At 36.1% G+C, this 20184-nt stretch overlaps 1 protein-coding gene across 1 annotated transcript in view; it reads left to right on the forward strand.

The window, feature by feature from the left end:
• Positions 1 to 17580, forward strand: part of LOC103132540 (V-set domain-containing T-cell activation inhibitor 1-like) — a 21577-nt gene extending 3997 nt beyond the window's left edge. Inside the window, exons 2-8 of the mRNA XM_007544347.2 lie at positions 454 to 568; positions 2829 to 3131; positions 3667 to 3711; positions 10484 to 10765; positions 12292 to 12324; positions 14767 to 14865; positions 15232 to 17580. Coding sequence (XP_007544409.1) covers positions 499 to 568; positions 2829 to 3131; positions 3667 to 3711; positions 10484 to 10765; positions 12292 to 12324; positions 14767 to 14865; positions 15232 to 15308 — 909 coding nt within the window. The 5' untranslated portion in view covers positions 454 to 498 and the 3' untranslated portion in view covers positions 15309 to 17580. The remainder of the gene's footprint in view (positions 1 to 453; positions 569 to 2828; positions 3132 to 3666; positions 3712 to 10483; positions 10766 to 12291; positions 12325 to 14766; positions 14866 to 15231) is intronic.
• Positions 17581 to 20184: the final 2604 nt, after the last annotated feature.

The raw sequence follows: 20184 nt of genomic DNA on the forward strand, positions 1-20184 counted from the left end.
AGAGTTTGATAGTACGTGTAAGAGTTTGATAGCGAATGTGAGAGAGTTTGATAGTACGTGTAAGAGTTTGATAGCGAATGTGAGAGAGTTTGATAGTACGTGTAAGAGAGTTTGACTGTGAATGTAAGAGAGTTTGATAGTAAGTGTAAGAGAGTTTGACTGTGAGTGTAAGAGAGTTTGATAGTACGTGTAAGAGAGTTTGTAAGTTTTGGCCCATGGGGCCTCTCATAGCTTTCTGTGCGCTCAGATTGTCAAAAAAAAATTACAGGGATGACATAGCAGTAGTCTATAAAATGCCCCCTTAAAGGTTGAAAACAGTTGCTCAAGATATGAGGTTGGCAACACTGAGCTTTGTCGGTGGAATTTCCTGTTAGTGCTTTTCACCGGAAGCATTATCTACATTGCTTGTCGGAAGCTGAAAGCGAAAGAGTTGGCGATGACTCAGTCTGAGAGGAGCGCTCTGTAGGTGATATGATTAAGTGACAGATTACAGCAGCTATGGAGCTTCTTTCATGTGTGTCCCTCTGCCTCCTGACGTTTATTGGGAAAACATTTGGTGATGAAATCGGTAAGAAAAAAATGCATTTGCTTTTTTCTGACATTCTTCAATAAAGTCTGTTTAAGAAGATTAAAGACATGTAAGTGTCTTGAGCTTCGGCAGTATTCAGGGTGTGTATTTGTTATTGAAAATATAATCATGTCGTCACAATTGCATTATTGCTAAAACATTTTGAACAGAAATGTCTGTATAAGCATCCCTCCTTAATGAAGCGTTATCATGAAAGAATTACACCCTTCTGTTCTCATGCTTGTATTTTTTTTTATCATGCTTAATGCAGATAGCCTAGTTAGATGCATTTGTGGGGAGGATACGCATTGCTTCTTCAAAACCGGTAAATGCTTCCGAGAGTCCTGGAAGCAGATGGGTATTGTCTATGTCCAGAATCAGACGCAGTAGAAAATCATCTGGTTTGCACTTAACTATAACGCTTTTATGGGTTTTAATAGAAGGACTTACATTTATTTTCAGTCGAACTTAAAGTTTCGACTGAAAAGAAACCCATTTCCTTTTTACTTAGAAATAAAGAAAGATTAATTCAAGAAAGTAAACGTCCTGAAAAGATAGTAGCTCCTTGTTTTTCTTTCTATAGGTATTGTGTGAAAACTGCAGTAATAACCTGTGAACACATGAGGGCACCTTCACCCCCTTTTCTCATTAAACTCTCTACAGCTATGTTTTTTATGGGGTTTTCCCACAATTAGGGGAAAAGGCTAATTCAGAGATATTAATTTTGAAATAAATAAGTTGGAGGACATTTTTATTGCCACGCAAAATACTCATTAATATTGTTTTTGACCCACTTTGAATAAAGTTATATGACAGGAAAAGTTGCCTTTAGTTGCCACAATACCAATCAATAATGGTATGTAACGAGGAACTCTGTGGCACCTCTGTAGAAAATAATTAATACATAATGAATTAATCAGTCAGTCAGTCAAGTTTATTTGTATAGCACATTTCAGCAACAAGGCAATTCAAAGTGTTTTACATCATAAAAACAGAAGAAGACAAAGTCATCAACAATTAAAACATTTTATTTTTCCAAATTTGATGTGTTGCTTCACACATCAAAATGTGTCAGGCAACTCTTACCAGTTGGGTTTTTAGTCTAGATTCTAAGGAACTCAGTATTTTGGCTGTTTTGCAATTTTCTGGAAGTTTGTTCCAGATTTGTGGTGCATAGAACGTGAATGCTGCTTCTTCATGGTTGGTGCTGGTTCTGGGGGTGGCAAGCAGTCCAGAACCAGAAGACATCAAAGATGGTGGTTCACCAGTATCTTTCCAGTTTTTAATAATGCGTTGGACAGGTCTCAAATCATTTTTAGTAGTTTCTGTTATCTCCTGAAATGTTTTCTCTGCTTGATGCCAATGAAGCAGAGAAAACATGACGACCACAGAATGTCTTTCCCCATGGTTGTTTAAGAAATGTGAAGCTACTCATTGCATCAGCTGGGATTAAATTACTTTTTGTTAGCTGGAAAACAGTTTCCATGCAGTATTATCTAATAGGAAGCTCATACATATTTGCTCAGTTAAATTCATGTGACAACTTTTTTGGTGTGGCAGTGTATATTGTTAGTATCAGCCTGGACTTTCACAAAAAAATAAAATAAAAATAAAAAAGATCTCCAAAAAACCCAGAAAGAAATACAAGGGTTACAGATACATTTTTGTATATTGACCACATTTTCTCTATAAACCAGTCACCGTCAAAGTGTGCAATAACATTTCTTCTGTATTTATATAGAGAGCATACCAACAGCACTCTCAGGAGTCAGAAAATCTGGCAGCCACGGAATCTGGTGTATAACTGGCTCATTGGTTCAGAGAAATGTCAAAGTTTAAAGTTTAAAGAAAGCGTCAGAGTCTTAATAGTCTTAGTATCAGAGGGACCATCCCTCTCTGACTACTAGTTCTCAGCATGTCAGACAGATACTGTTTGATATAAAAAAAAATATATATATACCTTCTGTTTTCTTTTCCTCCAAACTCAGCAGAGTAAAGTTGAAGTACTTCTATTCTGGGAACACTTGAGAGCAGTGAAAACAACAGTGCATCACCTTACATGTTTTCATAGAACTCCTCTCTTTTGTTGTTTTTCTACATAGTAAAAAACAAATTACGTGTCAGCATCATTCACTTTGGAATAAATGGATAGGATGGCATTTCATTATTATAGGCCCACCTAATGTTCATAAAATGCTGTTTTGGAAACTATTAGAAAAATATCTGAAAACCTTTAGTGACATATGTTTTTGTTTTTCAGGCATTAAGATTTATTGCAAAGAAGATGAGGATGTCATCCTACCTTGTTCTTGTGAAGAAACACTTACAACTAAGCGCTTTGACTGGAAAAAAGATGAAAAGGATGTGTTTCTTTGTGTAAATGGTGAAGTTTCCCCTTCAAGTCAAGACAAGCAGTTCAGAGGCCGTGTCATTCATTTTCCACATCAACTAAACTCTGGAAATGCCTCAATAAGTATTAAAAAAGCAAAGGTATCAGACAGTGGAAATTACACCTGTCTGTGTATTGATTCAGCAAAGAGTTACAACATTGAGCTTACTGTCGGTGAGTACTTAAGAAACACTTAAATGAATTAATGCATTAACAATGTAATGCACAGTTTTCTCCCAAAAAATAGTACTTATTTGAATTAACATGATCTTAAAACTCACGTTAAATTGACATTCACTGAAATAAAATTTGTAGGGTGGATTTATTCTGTCTGACAAACTCCAGAATAATTTTCTCATAAAACCATATTTAAAAGTAATCTTTTACTTTTAGTTTCTAATAAAATTAAAACTGTGTACAGTGGAAAAAGTATAGCAAAATGTAACTAATAAATCTAGCTATGAAATAAAACATTTTCTGAAAAGAAACTTTGATTGCATTAAAACCAAGAATTACAGCATAAAGAGCTACCGATACTCTACATCTTTAAAAGAAGTAATATTTGAAACTATATGTATTCTAGTGATAGTGATAAAAAATTCAAATATAAATACAAACACTTTTGGAGTGTTTTTATCCTGTTTGATGAAACTCCCAAACTGATGACATGACATTTACCGTCTTCCTTCTTTTCCTTTTTCCGCTATAGCTTGCATCTTAAAGGACAGAACAAACGACCCAGAAAGAAAATACGGTGAGTCCTGGTTCTTATAACATCAGGTAATTTATGGCTTCTTTCTGCCGTGTTTCTATTAGATCATGAACAATTAATGTGCTCCTTTATATATAGGTTTATATTTGAGATATTCTTTCTTAAATGTGCTTTAGTTTTAATAGCCTTAACAATTAATCCATTTAATCTATATGAGTATTAATCATGTTGGGAGAATAATATTTATCTCAGCTAATTCAGAAGCTTTTGGATATAGCGACTATAATGGGAAATTTAAACTTGTAAGTTAGCGTCGGGGAAAATTGGCAGGAGACAGCCGCATTGTGTACATCCAAAGTGTGTATAGCCCACCAATATTTATATCTTATTCTGTTTCATTATTTCTATTTATTGTATGAACCATTTCAGTTGATATCTAAAATAATTCAGTTGACACATTTGTTGTCTTAGAAAATGTTACAGATGTGCAAATATGTTATTTGTTAATGGAAAGATACAAGCAACAGCTACATACCTTGCTAAACTATTCATTCACCTTGAATTTTTTTTCACGTTTTGTCAACCACAAACTTCAGTGTATTTTGTGGATATTTATTGTAATAGTAGAACAAATTCTTAACAGTAAAGTAAGGACAGTGATCCATGGTTTACTGTTTTTCTTTCCCTTTTTTTTTTCAAAATAAAATCTGCAAGTGTGTTGTACATTTGTACTCAATTTATCTTCAAAATTTTTTCCTAATAGTAAATAGAGCCCATTAGTGTGTATTTGAAAATAAAAACAAATACAGTTGTTCAGTGAAGGCTAGGAATTGTTAAAGAACATTTGTGAACAAACTAACATGAAGACCAATAAAATAGCAGACAACTCAGGAAATTTAAAGCAGTGTTGAGTCATTAAACAACAAAACACTAAACTGTGATGAAAATGGAAGTATGAAACAACAGCAAACTTAACAAAACCTACCGTTCATCCTAAATTAACATGATGAGCAAGCAGACCATTAAACAGAGAAGCTCCCAAGATGCTCATTGTGAAGAGACAGAGGTCATAAATATGAACCTTATGGAAGAGTGGAAAAAAACATGTAAAAGTCATGCATGGGATTCTGTTAAAGAATATTAGAGGTTTCCACAGAATTGAGACTGGGTTATGCTTACCTTTTATTAGGATGATGATAAACATGTCATGATCAATAAGACTCAAAAACTGAATCATGGTTCATGCTTAAAATTATTTAATAAAATAAATTGGGACAGTATTTTATCACATAAAATCTCACTAAAATACACAGGTTTGTGGCTGTTACATAACGTGATAATATTTAATGTGTGTAAATACTTTTGCAAGGTACTGAAAACCTGTAAGGTTTTAAATATGAAAAAGAAATTCTGCATAACTCTGCCATCCTGCACTGCCTCCCTTCCCAGGTTAAAATATTTGATTTAGAGATGTACTGATTATATTGGTAATTTTCATGACTGCTACTGTAGAACTGTATTTATATTCTGAAATTTCTATTAGTTATTCCCTATATTTTTTCTGATATTATTATTTTAGTTCTTCACATCAATATTTACTCTATACTTAACATAGGCTGAACAGTAGGCCAGTTGTACTGTTAAATGGATGGATAATGAGTATATAAAAGTATCAGTGTGAAAAAAGTATTGAAGTTTTTTTTTTTGGTGGTGGTGGTGGTGGTGGTGGGGTGTTAATTGTGGAATGAGCTCAGTAGAATAATTACGTTAGCCATAATGTGTCCTAAATATTTTTATTTCTGACTCAGTGAGGCTCTGAAGCAGTCCTTGAGGGCCAGTTCTGCAACTTTTAAAAATGGGGAAACTGCTGCCTCACTAGCATGCAGTCAAGCTCAACAGAGCTCTGCTAATGAGCTAATATTGAAGCCAGGTGTCCTGAAGCAGAGAGACTTTCAAAGGTTGCAGGACACCAGCCCTTAAGGACTGGAGTTTGAGACCTCTGCTCTAATATGAGTAAGTCTACTTTTGTATATTTAATATTTCATATTATATGGTTAATTGAAATAGTGATTTTCACTATGGTGTCTCTGCAAGAAAATTTTATTTCAGGAGTTTTCATGGTTTGTCTACCCAGCTTTTGTTATGAGGTTCTTACTATACAGAGGCATGTTTAGTAGGTAAAAGACAATTTGACAGCATGTTGTTAGCAATCCAAGTAATCCATACATAGAAAGAAACCAAAACAAATAAGTTCAGAAATTAAGTAATGTGTAATAATGTGAAATGACACGTGGAAAAATTATTGAACACATTCAGAGAGGGACTTTGAAAAAGGCATGGAAAGCCATGACACCAGCGAAAATTTATCAGTGATTGGAAACCCACACTGCACCTCGTCAGTGCAAATAAATATCAACTTGCCTAGTCCAGACTAATGGCCTTTAAAAAAGTGTGCCATTACCAAGGTGTCAGACAAGAACCATCTGATGATGGGTAAAAGCGAAGAACTCTCTCAAGACCTTTGCAGCACTGTTGTAAAACATTTTGATGACACTGGCTACAGAAGGATTTCTGAACTTCTAAATAATCCAGTGAGCACTGTTGGAGCCATAATCCAGAAATGGAAAGAACATAATTTGACCATAAACTGGCCACAACCAGGGTCGAGGCTCCATTTCTAAGAAAAAGCATGTTGAAACTTATTAAATGTTTGCTGCACAGCATTTGAAAATGCCTGTGAAACACTGGGAGAACAATTTGGTCAGTTGAAAGCAAAATTTAACTCTTTGGATGCCATTACACACCATGTTTGGAGACAAAGTACACTGCACATCACTCCAAAAACATCTGACCGACAGGGAAGTTTGGAGGTAAGAACATTATTTTGTGGGGATGTTTATCAGAATTTAGTACTAGCAAACTTCATAAAATTGAAGAGAGGATGAAAAGAACAATGTGCCAATGTACGTTATTGAGAAAAATCTGCTGCTGTTTACCAGAATGATGAAGATGAAATGAGGGTGGACATTTCAGCCAGAGAATTGTACCAAACACAGTGCCAAGAAAAGTAAACTTGCTTCAGAGAAAGAAAATAAAGCTGTTAGAATGGTCCAGCCAGTCACCTGACTTGAATTCAGTTGAAAATCTATGGAAAGAACAAAAAAGTCACAGTTCATAGAAGAGGCTTGTGGAACCTTCATATATAAAGACTTTCTGTGTGAAAGAATGGGTCAAAAACTCATTTTAGAAGCGCATACAAATAGTTTCTCCATACAAGAGGCATCATGAAGTTGTCATGATCAAAGGCTTTTGTACACACTATTGAATAAATGTAGGTAAGCATGTTCAATACTTTTCCCCTCTGTTATTTTATATTACCATACATAACTTACTTTTTGTACATATTATTTTTGTTGATTTCTGTGTAAGAATGACTTGGATACCAACACATGGTGAAAATGTCATGTCAATTGCACCTTAAGAAATATATGTACTGTGAAAAATTGTAGGGGTGCACCGATTTGTCAGACAACCAATATATCAACGCCAGTTTCCTTAATTTTGCGAGATCAGTGATCAGCCGATTCTTACTTGTAAAGCTGATCTTATCCCTCAATGTTATGTATCTCAGCAAAGGTCTAAAAATCACCCACTGTCCTCTTCTGCTCTCTTGTGAGAGACGTTTGACTGACAGACCGGCTCACAAGGTCATGTCTGCATGTTTGCAGTTAACAACAGTCACCAACTCAGCAACTTTCTTGCTATATTTGGTGTCATTTCAAACAAAAAAATATGGTATTGACCAAAATCGCAATTGGCCGGTCAGGTTTTTTAAAGATCATAACACTGTGTTACAAAAAATATTTTTTGGAAGTTGTCTATATTTTTTTCAATTGAATTAGGACTATTTTGCAGCGCTGAATCCAAAAATGACATCCATCTTAGTCAATCAGGTCAGATTTTTATTCTAATTTGATTTAGAGAAATCCGATATTTTGACTAAATTAGTTACATTTTTGTGACATTATCAATTAATTTCCGTTAATATTTCTCACCCAGAAAAGGTTTTAGGAGGGAAAAAAAAGTTTTATAAGACAGTATATCAGTTAAATGTTACAAACTTAGATTTCTGTAAATTGAAATAAACACTGATAAAGGTAAATACATGTAAATTGAACATTACATGTTTATTGTGTAAAATTCCCCATCTCTTTTATGTCCTGATAGAATCTCCCCTCCTGCTCATCACTCATTGATCCCAGATTCTCAGGAAACCGATCTAGATGTGAGAACAAGTCATGCATTTTGATACTCATGTTGCATCCATAGTTCAGAAAGTTGACCAGATTGAGCAAAACCAATGTGATTTTTGGATTCAGCACATCAAAATGACCCTAAAACAGTTGGAGAAACCCCAGACAATTTTTTGGCTTTTTTGGCTGTTGACCAGCGTAATCTCATTCGGCTAGACAACTGCAGTTGGTGCACCCCTGAAAAATTGTGACGTCAAATTCGATCTTTATTTTACCCTGCTGTATGTATTGTAGCTACAAAGCAGAAAGGAAATAACGTAGGAAATCTCACTTCTAGAAGAATTAGGCATTGCAAGAATATTTATGATGCATCCGGTAAGTGGACAGTTTCAAACTTGTGCCTTACTTCAAAATGGACTTATTCATTTTAATCCAAAATCCTCTCAGAATTCAACACAAAATACACCCCAATGACAATGTAAAAATGTTAGTATTTAATTGTTTTGCAAAAAAAAAGAAAGAAAAAAGAAATCAAGTATTTTTCTTAGTAGTACTTAGTTGATGCAACAATAGCAGCAATTACACTCAAAGTCTTTCAATATGATGTCACATGCTTTGCACATGTACCTGAGGATTTAAGCCCATTCTTCTTTGCAGAATCTCTCAAGCGCAATCAGGTTGGATTAAGAAACATTGATTTCAGATCTCTCCAGTGATGTTCATTCTGGTTCAAGTTTGTCTCAGCTAATCAAATATATTCACAGAGTTGTCCTGAAACCACTTTATTGCTATATTAACTTAATCCTCAGAGTCATTTCCCCGTTGAAATGTGAACTGTTATCACAGTTAAGAGGTTAAGAGCACTCTGGAATAGGTTCTCATCCAGGATGTCTCTTCAAAATGATGTACATTGATCCCTTGCTATAACGCGGTTCAGCTTTCGCGGTCTCGCTGCTTGGCGGATTTTTTTTTGTGCAGTTTTTTTTCACAGTGCATTGAGTTCTGCGTCCTGATTGGCTAAACACTCTGCTGTTCTTTGCCTGTGTGCCAGTAACGTTACGGTATTTAAATATAAGTAATACAGCTTGGCCATTCAGGAGATGAAAACTGAAACTTTGAATGCCTGCTGGAAAAAGCTGGCCAGAATCAGCGCAAAACCCGACCAGAGGCTCGCTTGACGAGATCCATCGCTCTGCCGTAGATTCAGCTGTTAATCTCGCGGGGCAGGTTGGAGGAGACGCTTTAATGACATCACATCACATTAAGGCCCGATTGATGAACACGCACATCCGCTGACCTGAAAACAGATTTTGTTCTTTAGTTTCAATGTAGAGTATTTAATTTTGGTGTGTAATATTGTAAAAAATAAAGGTAACTCTACTTCGCGGATTTCGCTTATCGCGGGTTATTTTCGGTACGCAACCCCCGCGACAAACGAGGGATCACTGTATTCAATTTTTCATTTATCCTGATTAGTCTCCTTGCTGAATATTATCCCCATCAAATGATGCTGTCATTGCGATGCTTTACTGTAGTTAAACTTATGGCCACATGATGAACTGTTACTAATTTAATCTGAACATGATTCCTGGAAGTCCCACAAAAAACTTTGATCATCTCATCAGATAAGAGAATTTTATTTTTCATGGTCTGAAAGTCCTTCAGATGCCTTTTGGCAAATTCCTGGTATCTTTGCAGATATAGGAGGATTGTTGCAAAGATGGTAGCCCTTCTGAAAGGTCCTTATTTCTTCACAAAGAAACATTAGTTTTGGCCACTTCCCTGACCAAGACCATTCTTTGCTAAATTTGGACAGTCAGCTAGATCTAGGAAGAGTCATAGGTGGTTTCAAACCTCCTTCATCTACAGATGATGGGTCCACTATGCTCATTTGGACCTTCAAAGCAGCAGGAATTATTTGTAAACTTCCACAGGTGTGCTGTGAGACAATTCTGTCTCTGAGGTAGACCAAAATCTCACTTGACTTCATACTTGTTAAGTTCAGACATGCCCTGTGAATTCTGGGATCATATGTAGTAAACTGTTTGCTTTTCCAAATCTTGTCTAGTTCTCTGAATTTACCAGAGATGGAGTCCAGCAAGCTGTAGAAACATCCACAATGATCAGTGGAAAAGGAAAGCTACTGAGCTCATTTATGAACTTCATGGCAAAGGCTTTGAATATTTATTTACATGTGATTTATTTATTAATGCAGTCTATTTACTAATAGGGGTATGGTGTGCAGAGTTTTGAGGGGAAATAACTCAATTCATTTTGGAATAGGGTTATAACAAAACAAAATGTGAGAAAATTTAAGCTTTGTGAATACCTTCTGGTTGCACTGGTGCCTCTATATTATGACGTACTTAAACAATATTGTCTTCTTAGTGGATTGCCATACTTATTATTAATTGATTTAAAAAATATATTAAGTGGAATTTAGCTTTTTAGGCTCCTTCAGTCTGTCTTACTTGTTTTGTTTTTATTTGAAAAAGACATGGATTTAATTTCTAATCTTTAAGTTTTTCTTGCTGTTTTTATTGTTTATTCAATATTTATAGGTACTTGTCCGAAGCCAACTATCAAGAGTGTTGAGGAACTAAACAATGGGGTGAAGGTGCAGTGTGAAGTTCATGGTGCTTTTCTACAACCTACAATGGAGTTGCAGAATAGTGCTAATGTCACTATTGATGCTGAAAATACTAAATGTCAGAACGGAAACTACTGTGATATTATCCTTCAAGCTGTTGTGACAAAGAAAGACTTCTACCACTGTGTTGTGAAGCAAGAGGAAATCTGCCATCAAATTTATTCAGAAAAGACTTTGGTGCTCATGCCTTCTGGTAAGTTTTGCTCTCTATTATCAAATAAATATATTAAAAATAAATATGTCCAACTTTTCTAATTAGATTCTAGCCGGAGTTTTAATGTTTATATTGAGTTCAGAGCAACTTTTGTTTTAGATCGCAACTGAAAAAAATCTAAATCAGATTCAAAACCTACAAATTGTCCAATTATACATGTCAAAATATCAGAAAAATTTGTAGTTACTTAGTGCCTTTCCTAAGAATAACTCTTTCAATGATGACTATATATTTTCATATCACAACTATAACATACTTGGACTACCTTGAACTACTTCTATTGATGACAAAACTAACATTCAAACAAAAGAGAGACTTGAGAAACAAGTCTGTCTTTTGCACTAGTTTCTAGTGCAAATATCTTAACAAGATGGCGGATGGTGTGGAGTCAGGCATGGGAGCGCCCTTCTCCAGTTGCCCCCGAACCAAACCGCAGATCTACAATGGCACAAACGGAGCACTAACGAAGTAGCCCACTTTGGTTTGTTTTGGATCAAAATGGGGAGATGGAACACCAAAACTGGCAGAACAACAGTACTTGTCTGACTGCACTGTGCCAAGTGTAGTTTGTTTGAGGGGGGCGGGGGGAATCATGGTGTGAGGTTGTTTTTCAGGAGCTGGGGTTGACCCCTTAGTTCTAGTGAAAAGAGACATTTTGGACAATCCATGGTCCCAACTTGGTGGAATCAGTTTGGAGCTTTTCCCTTCCTCTTCCAACAAGACTGTGCATCAGTGCACAAAGCAAGGTCCATAAAGACATGGATGGTAGAGTCTGGTGTGGATGAACTTGACTGGCCTGCATAGAGTCCTGACCTCAGCCTGATACAACACCTTTGAGATGAATTAGAGCTGAGACTGAGAGCCAGGCATTCTGGTCCAACATCAGTAAGTGACCTCACAAATCTGCCTCTGGAAGAATGATCAGAAATCCCCATAAACACTCCTAAACCTTGTGGACAGCCTTCCCAGGAGAATTGATGCTGTTCTAGCTGCAAACGGTGGCCCAACATCTTATTGAACCCTATGGATTAGGTATGGGATGTCACTTAAGCTCATATGTGAGTCAATACTTTTGGCAATATAGTGTTTATACTCTACATAGTCTGGCGAGGTCGCACTGACCCTGCATGCAAAGGTTTTTCTTGTTTGGTTTCGGGAACTGATGGGATACCCCTGTTTGCTTCCCTGCTGTCCGACCATGATGTTTGCTGCGCTCCTCCTGAGCATCACACTAAACCCACCGGAAGGCTAACATGTTTAAAGCATTAGTCTGATTTTTAATTTTAAAACTAGTTAAAATATGCTTTAAATAGGGAGACACTTATTCGTTTTTGGTGGTTCAAGATAAAAAAAGATACTGATGATAATGAAAGCATGATTCTTGAAAAAACTTATTTAAGCCTTTGATAGAGATTTTTTTTGTTTGATTTTCTTCTGATATTTCTCCACTGTAATAAAAACATACAGTAAAAAACTGTCTTTCATAATGTTTCTGTATTTTATAGAGTCAATGAACAGAAACGGAGGAGAGCAAATGGGTGAGTCCTGGTCTTCTATATCTTTACAATAATGATGGAAATTATCTACTTATCTAGTGAGAATCTATTAAAACCTGCATTCTGCTACTCCTTCATGTTTATTTAAAAAATAAGCAGATTTGTTTAGATCTGACTTGATTTTCAAACAATCAGTATAAATCATAAAAGACTGTCTCAAAGATGTGTAATTTGTACCCTGGCATGAGTGGCATGAGAGCCACTTGCTGTATTCATGCAGTAGGTGGGTCTTCTATTCTGTCTTAGCTTTGTAATAAGAAAGTTATCTAAAGCAGTGGTCCCAACCCACGGACCCCGGTACCGCTCCGTGGACCAATTGGTACCGGGCCGCGCAAGAAATAATTAAATATTTCCGTTTTATGTATTATTTGAGTCTGGAGAATCTTTTATTTTGAAAATCCTTTAACCGGATTCTCTCGGTTACTTGCGCGCCAACACTGAGCCACAAGCAGCAAAATGAGTTAGAAAAAGTAAGAAAAAGATCAAACGTCTTTGGAAAGTTTCTTAGCAAAGGGGAAAGGCCCAGAGAAGAGACAGGAGAATGGATTTATCCCGGACCGGTAGGTGATTCCCACATTACAAGCCCGCTCTGCGTAACATGCGGCAACCGGTTTGCTAATGAGGAAATGAAGCTTCAAACTGCTTCGCCACGTAGTGACCAAGCACCAGGTGCGCAACTACATATTATTCAGGTGGATGCAAAAACATAAATCCCCCCTCCCTCGAAGGAAGGTACGTAAGGGTGAAGGAGCGTAGAAAACATACAGTCGCTCTATCCGTATGAGCGACCGTATGTTTACCCCCACCCCGATACGAAGACACGTGAAAGGTAAAACTCGCTACATTCACATTTACATGTGCGCGAGGCGAAGGAGCGTAAGGGCGCTGTGAAGTGTATGCGAAGGCATCATCGGGGCGCCGCCCCCTCCAGACCGGGTTTTGACGCCCCCTCTGGTCAGTGCCCCTATGCGTTGCATGCGCTGCATACCCACTTTTTGCGCCACTGCCAAGCACGCTGTGCTCAAGCAACACACCTCGGGTGTTATTGTCTCCCATCACTCCCAGATGGGACCGTCTCGTTGCAGAGAAACAAGCTCGGGGCTCCCGTTAGTCATTATCGTGAGTTAAAATTTTCACGAAAGTAAAATGCTCGTTTTTGTGGCGCATCTGTATCTTATTTTGAAGGGATATGTAAACGTTACCATAGCGACCAGAGTCAGAGCGCTTTTGGGCAGTGGTCGAGAGGAGATGAGTAGAGCTTGTGAGTCTTAAGACGGCAAGATTTAAGAATTGTCGGCCGATTTTCCAAACCTCTGTGACTATGTTTTTTATAGTTAACATTTTTAACTGAATAAACATAATAATATATAATAATGACCTTTACATATAATAATAAAGATTTCCACATATCATCTCCGATATCCACAGGACTCTCAGTTGCATGATATGTCTGCTGTTTGGGATTCCCTCTGTTCTTACGTCACCGCGCTTTCTGATTGGCTACCTGTCACATTCAACAGGTTTTATTCTCGTTCCCAGACAGGGAAACTGTAGGCTGTCAGTGAAATTGTTCTATTATTCTTTAAGAGAAGTTTCTCCAGAATTATCATAAATAGGTAATAATTCCCATCAGTTGCCAATTTAGATATGATAAAGTTATAGGGTAATTAGCCGTCAACGCTTGTGTGATGTGAAAAGTGTTTGCTCCCTTCCTAATTTCCAATATTTTTTTCATGTTTGTCATATTTAAATGTTTCAGAACCTTAAACCGAAAATAATAGTCAACACAAGTAAACACAAAAGGCAGTTTTTAAATAAAGGTGTTTATTATTAAAGAAAATACCTAATTCAAACCTTCATGAACTTATATGAACATAACTTACCACATCTGAGTTCCCTGTTTCTAATCACACCCAGGCTTGATAATTGCCACATGGGTTCTGAGTCAAGACAACACTTAAATAGGACCTTCTTGAAAAAATAATGTATACCAAATGATATTCAAAAGTTAGACATCATACCGAGGTCCAAAGAAATTTAGGAACAAATGAGAAAGAAAGTAAGAAAGCGTCCTTCATTGTAGCTAACAGTAAAGATTAGTTCAGAAACTTATGAACTAGTGGTTTTCTGAGAAAGAATGGAAGCAAACTGACTAGCCTGAGTCTTATTTTCCTGCAGAAAATATATACAATGATGCTCTGAAATCTTTTTAAATCAATGATGATAAGCATTACTGACTATCTTTTAAAACAGTCACAAATGATTCAATTCTCATAGCAGTCAGAAACAGTTTTAGTATTTTGAGGTTATTTATAGATCTTAGCACAATATGCACTTTATATTGGACTATTCTGAGGGTTGAGTCAGTGATTGTTCTATTGTTACTTTGAGAGAGTAATATTATCCTCTTGGAATCTATTTCAGGTCTTTGGAAAGTGGCTTTTATTGGAGTTGTTGTTGGAATTATTGTTATTGCAGTAGTCCTCTTTTATTGTCTGTACTGGCGCAAAAGAAACTGGTCGGGTAAGTTAGACTGTTTTAGTTTGTCTTGGTTTACATAATGAACTGTATAATTAGCCTTAAGTCACTCTAAATTGAATAAGAATGCCAGCATTTTCTTGCTACACCTCAGAGATGTGACAAAATAAAATTTGTTATAACAAAGTTTGACTTTTAGCTCAGTCCCTTTTTAATAAAGAGCTTCTTTATAAAAAAGAAGCATAAAATCTGGTTTATGGTTTTTAAAAAAACGTTCTTTCAATTCAGTTTCAAAGTTTTAGTAGTATTTAAACTTAAAATATGTCTATGTTTCTATGTATGTCAAATTCTGTTTTTCAGTAATTCAAAGAATTTTACTTTGAGTGAAATGCATTCTTTTTTTCTTTGCAGGTAAGATAGATGGTAAGACTAAAGGGCAAAGTAGTGCTGGTAACCAGCAAGATGCCGGTACTGGAATGCTTTCCTAAAACAATGTGCAAGGTATGGATTAACCAAAATGTTGATGTATTTGAATGCGAAGAATTTATATTTATTTTCAATCATTTAGTGTAAAACAAATTAACAATTTATACACAAAGATAAATTCTCTCCAAAGTGATTGTAGGACATTCAGAAATCTGCCAGTCAGCATTCACACATCAACATTTTATTATCACACAGCAAATAATCAACAGATGTACAAGTGCAATCATAGAGCCATTACTTCAATCCCAATATCTCTGTGCGCCACCCAGGTCTGTTTACCAGTTTTTGGAACCCGAGCAGAAACCCTCAGTGTAATTACCTTGAGAAATAACGAGATTTGGTTAAGTATAAAACAGGCCAAAAATGTATCAAATATTACAAGTCATGCAAGTCATACAAATAGAACAGATACAGAGTGACATTCACCGTCCAGCGCTGGGCGTCACTTAGCACACCTTAGGGATGCAACCAAATGAGTCAAAGATTGCAACATGAGTTTAGCTTTTATTCTTCTTCGCATTCTGTACCATCTCTACTGTACTGATTGCACTAAAGATTAGTGTGATCAGTTTCAGATTGTTATTGTCTGACCGGTTACAGTTGCACATAAACATGGTTGAGTAAGCTGCAGCAGTGTGCATGTACAGATAAAAGAGATAGAGGAAAACACAGAATCCAAAACATAAGAGTTTAGGTTTAATAACTAAATCAAGATTCAATTCCTCTTCCCCCCCCCACTTTTTCACATCAACTCTTCTTTTCTGGTCATCTGATTAACTGAGCATCAGAGGCAACACAGCCAAAAACAAACAACAAAAAAAAAAAGCTAGTTTCTCTAATACTCCCTACAATGGATATCCCTAGGGGACATGGAGGATTTTTTTTTTCTTTTGCATTACCTCGCAAAAATATTGTGTTACCTCGCAAGTCTTTTGTTTTACCTCGCAATCGGTTTTTCATTCTCTCGCAGTAATGTACTGATCAGTTCATGCAGTATAATTGAATACTGAAAGTCTTTCTTACAGTGACCACCATACTTTGTGCTATTATATAAGGTTTTCATAAGGTTTCTCCATATATATTAATATCTTGTTTGTGATGTATCTGAAGTTTTATATCTTTTTCTTTAGTATAGAAAGGCACCACAAACCTATGATATAAACAGAAACTTTCCATAAGATGGAAAGAAATAAAAATACATCCAAAGACTATTTCTGAGTTATTTTCACAGGGTAGTAAGTCATCTGACACTTCTGATTGTGTCTCTTTTGTATTGGTAGTCTGAATGGTTAATAAAGGGCCGTTTTCATGTGCAGTTCCATCTCAACCTTACACAAAAATATGCAGAGAATAAATCAATGTTCAATCATTTTTTTGCAGAGTTAAGAATGTATAAACATGTTTTCACTAAGGCTCTTTAAATGTGTATATATTTGAACATTTAAAATGACATTTGCGACTGTATATAAAACAGACCAGGGTGTATTTTCTTATTGAGAGGGAACGCAAACGTTTTGCAAGGTAACGCAAAAGAAACCATTTTCCCCCTGTTCCGTAGGGGGCTCCGTAACCTACCACTGCTGCAGGGACTCCATAGTAATATTCACAATGTTATCACACTATAGATTCAGTGGAGTCTGCTTTGCCAAATTGATGTGAATTTAATAGAGTGGGGGGTTAGTGAATGATACAGAAAAAATCTATATTTATGTGCTTGTTATGTTTTAGTGTAAATTTGGGCAATTTCCAGCCTTCACACAAATTTATATTGAACTTTGTGTTTAAGAAAGAAATCTGCTTTTTACTTTTGTATACAACATTTTTTATCTTATTTTTTTAAATATGCATGATTATATTATTTTTTTCCTGTTCTCAGCTTTGTTTTGTACTATATGCTGAACAGTTTTTATTTTCCTAGTCTGTTTTAGAAACTATGTGTTAGGTAAACAATGAATAAGCAAATGTATAATTTTATTAATTTCATCAAATGTAATAACTTCCATAATAATAGGTAATGCTGATTTTATTGCATTCCCATTAAATGTTTTAGAATATCTGGAAATCAAGTTATAGTTTAAAAGGAACTGGTCGCCATAACTGGATCCCAATTACATAAAGCCTTGCTAAAAACATAGCATGAATAAATGATCATTTAAAGGTCCAAAATTCACTTTTTCCATGTTTCTGTCCTTCCATTTGGGTATCCACCGGTTCTAGAAACAGTCCAAGTGCCAAAAAAGAAAAAGAAAAAAAAAATGCCTAGCCATTTTTTGGGAATAAGTAAATATTCTGCTGGTATCTAGAAACGACCTGTTTCAAAAATCTTTAAGTTGTTATGCCACAATTTTGTTACCTAGCATCCCCAAGCCAAGCCCACTTGGATTGCCCCTGACCTGGCAATCCAAGTGAATCTCCACCCACTTCATTACAAGAGTCACTAAGATGCCACTGCACAACGGCTGTGGAAACTACTTTGCTATCGGCTGTAATTCAGAGCATTTATCCATGCCTTTTCTTCCAGTCACAGAGAACAGAGTAATGTGCCTTCATTTTATTTTTGCTTGCAATGCACTGTTGCCAGAGAAAGTTGCAGTTTGTAAATTTTATTAAGGAGCCCTTTGAAAACTACTAACATTACATAGCAGGATTTTTCAAATACTTTGAAGGAAGGTTCTGTTCCTACTATTAATCACAAATCTGCAGATGATGGCAACATAAGTACATAATAATGTCTTGTTTGTTTTCTATTGTTGTTCAGCACAAACATGACTGTCATTTAGCCCAAGCTATCGGTGAACTACAGCCTCTACTAGTCCTGTATGTCACGTTACGCTACCCACAATATCTATGCATTTACTGTTGAAATTGTACTAAACTGGAAGAGATTGTCTAGATTGAGAAGATGGTGTGTTTGTGAAAAAATCCCAGACACTCTGAATTGTCTGAACATTGTCTGAATTTTATTCTCTTTATTTTCACATGTTGAGAGAAGTGCTTCTCTTCTAACCTTGCAAATATGTATTTTAATAAATGTTGCATTTGTGGAAAAAAAAAAACATTCTTTGTGCTGAATTATTGTGCTGAAGCAGGATCTTCAGAGTTTGAATTAATAATGATATAAATGTGCGTCAGATCTGCTGCATTTAATCCTTCAGTGGTTGTGGCTTGATGGTTGTTCAGGAGGCTCCACTTCTGCTTGGGGGTCTAAGATGGATGGCTGTACCACTGTACATCCGCATGTGGCCTTGTTCATGTGTCTGAGGTGTTAATGTAAACACTAAGTTAGGAGGGTTTGGCCTGCAGCAGCTTATTTGCATACTTGTGATATAGTGCTAAAACAGCGGATTCCTAAATGAACTCAAAACAGGCAGAACTGATTGGGTGAAATCTCAATTATCTTGGAATGATTTTGTGTACTATATGTAGTGAGCATGCTTTGTATAGACCACAAACCTATCCTAGCTTGTTCAAGGAAGCATCATAGTGTACCTTCACAAGTGAAATGGTATTTCGGTGAAACCCTTCTCTTGATCACTCCTGGGAAGAGCTCCCATTATTATCATCAGTATGAATGTATTTGAATCCAATTTATGGACTTCCTTTTATTTTCCTAGCTATATTATTTTAGTTTCTTAATTTATTCAATTGATTTTGTTGCAGACTGGTTGAACTTAACCTATATGACTGCATTTTTAAATAAAAAATGAAGGAGTGTTAACACTTTGTTGTGGCACTGTATTTTTAAACCAAACAGCAGAGACAATACATTTTCTAAAAGATGTTCATGATGTTACATCTGAAGTAATTCCCTTTGAATATTAAAATCTAGGGTCACACAGTTAATGTTTTTGACATTCATCTTTAATTTCTCTGTTCAGTGACGTGTGCTTTTCCTTTCTTTGTTTTGTTTTTCTGGAATTTTCTAAATCAAGTAAGATCTGGTTTTGTTCGAACCACCAGTGCCGCCTTAACTTTCCAAAACTACAGTAAGTATTTATTTATTTTTTTATTTCTTACCAAGCTGAAGACAAATTGCTTCAAAGGACTGGAACAACTGACTACACGGCTGAGTTACATTCAAAATTGTTCAGAATTATCAAAGTAGATCCCCTATTCATATTGAAATTGATGTAAATGGATCTTTTTGTGTTTAATAAAAGTAGTGGGAATATTGTGTGCTGGAGGAAAGTTTTAACCTAAATTAACATTAATCTTTAAAACATTAGTTTTTTGGGGGTATTGCATAAGAAAAAACACATGTACATAATCCAGTCTACACTCATTTAAAAGCGCCTCTGTGCGAAAAGATTGATCTGATGGTCTGTGCTGTATTTATAAGAAATCTGCTGAGTAACCTATCTGTGTCATAACATCGGTGTGCAGATGTACATTGCCACAATGTAAGACGGATTGTTGGGTAGCACAGATAGAACATCAAAAGTGTAGTTTAAAGTGCTTTAAGCTACATGAAACATTGCCATTCCTGATGTCAATGTTTCCTTCATGGGTTACCAGACTGTTGAGGACAACAGCAACTGTACTGAGAGTGTTAGGTGGAAAGGAGAAAGGCTTGCCTTTCTAGTAAACAACCATTGGTGCAATCCTGCTCATATAACAATCAAAGTGCAAATGTAATTTCTGTGCTGTTTAATTTTCTTGCGGAGCAAATTGCTACAAAATAAAGCTGTATTTCCCTCGGCTGCAATGTTAGAGACCTAAATTCCTAACATCATGGCATGGAGTGCATCCCAGTTTTCCAAGTCTGGCATATAACCATTCATTTTAGCTTTTAAACTGGTTATTTTCAGGGGTGAAAGTAGGCGGGTACGTGCGCCCCTGCTCTAACAAAGTACGAACAGTTCAGAAACAATATGAAAT

Source organism: Poecilia formosa, unplaced genomic scaffold (assembly GCF_000485575.1).
Source record: "Poecilia formosa unplaced genomic scaffold, Poecilia_formosa-5.1.2 Scaffold1117, whole genome shotgun sequence".
Lineage (NCBI taxonomy): Eukaryota > Metazoa > Chordata > Actinopteri > Cyprinodontiformes > Poeciliidae > Poecilia > Poecilia formosa.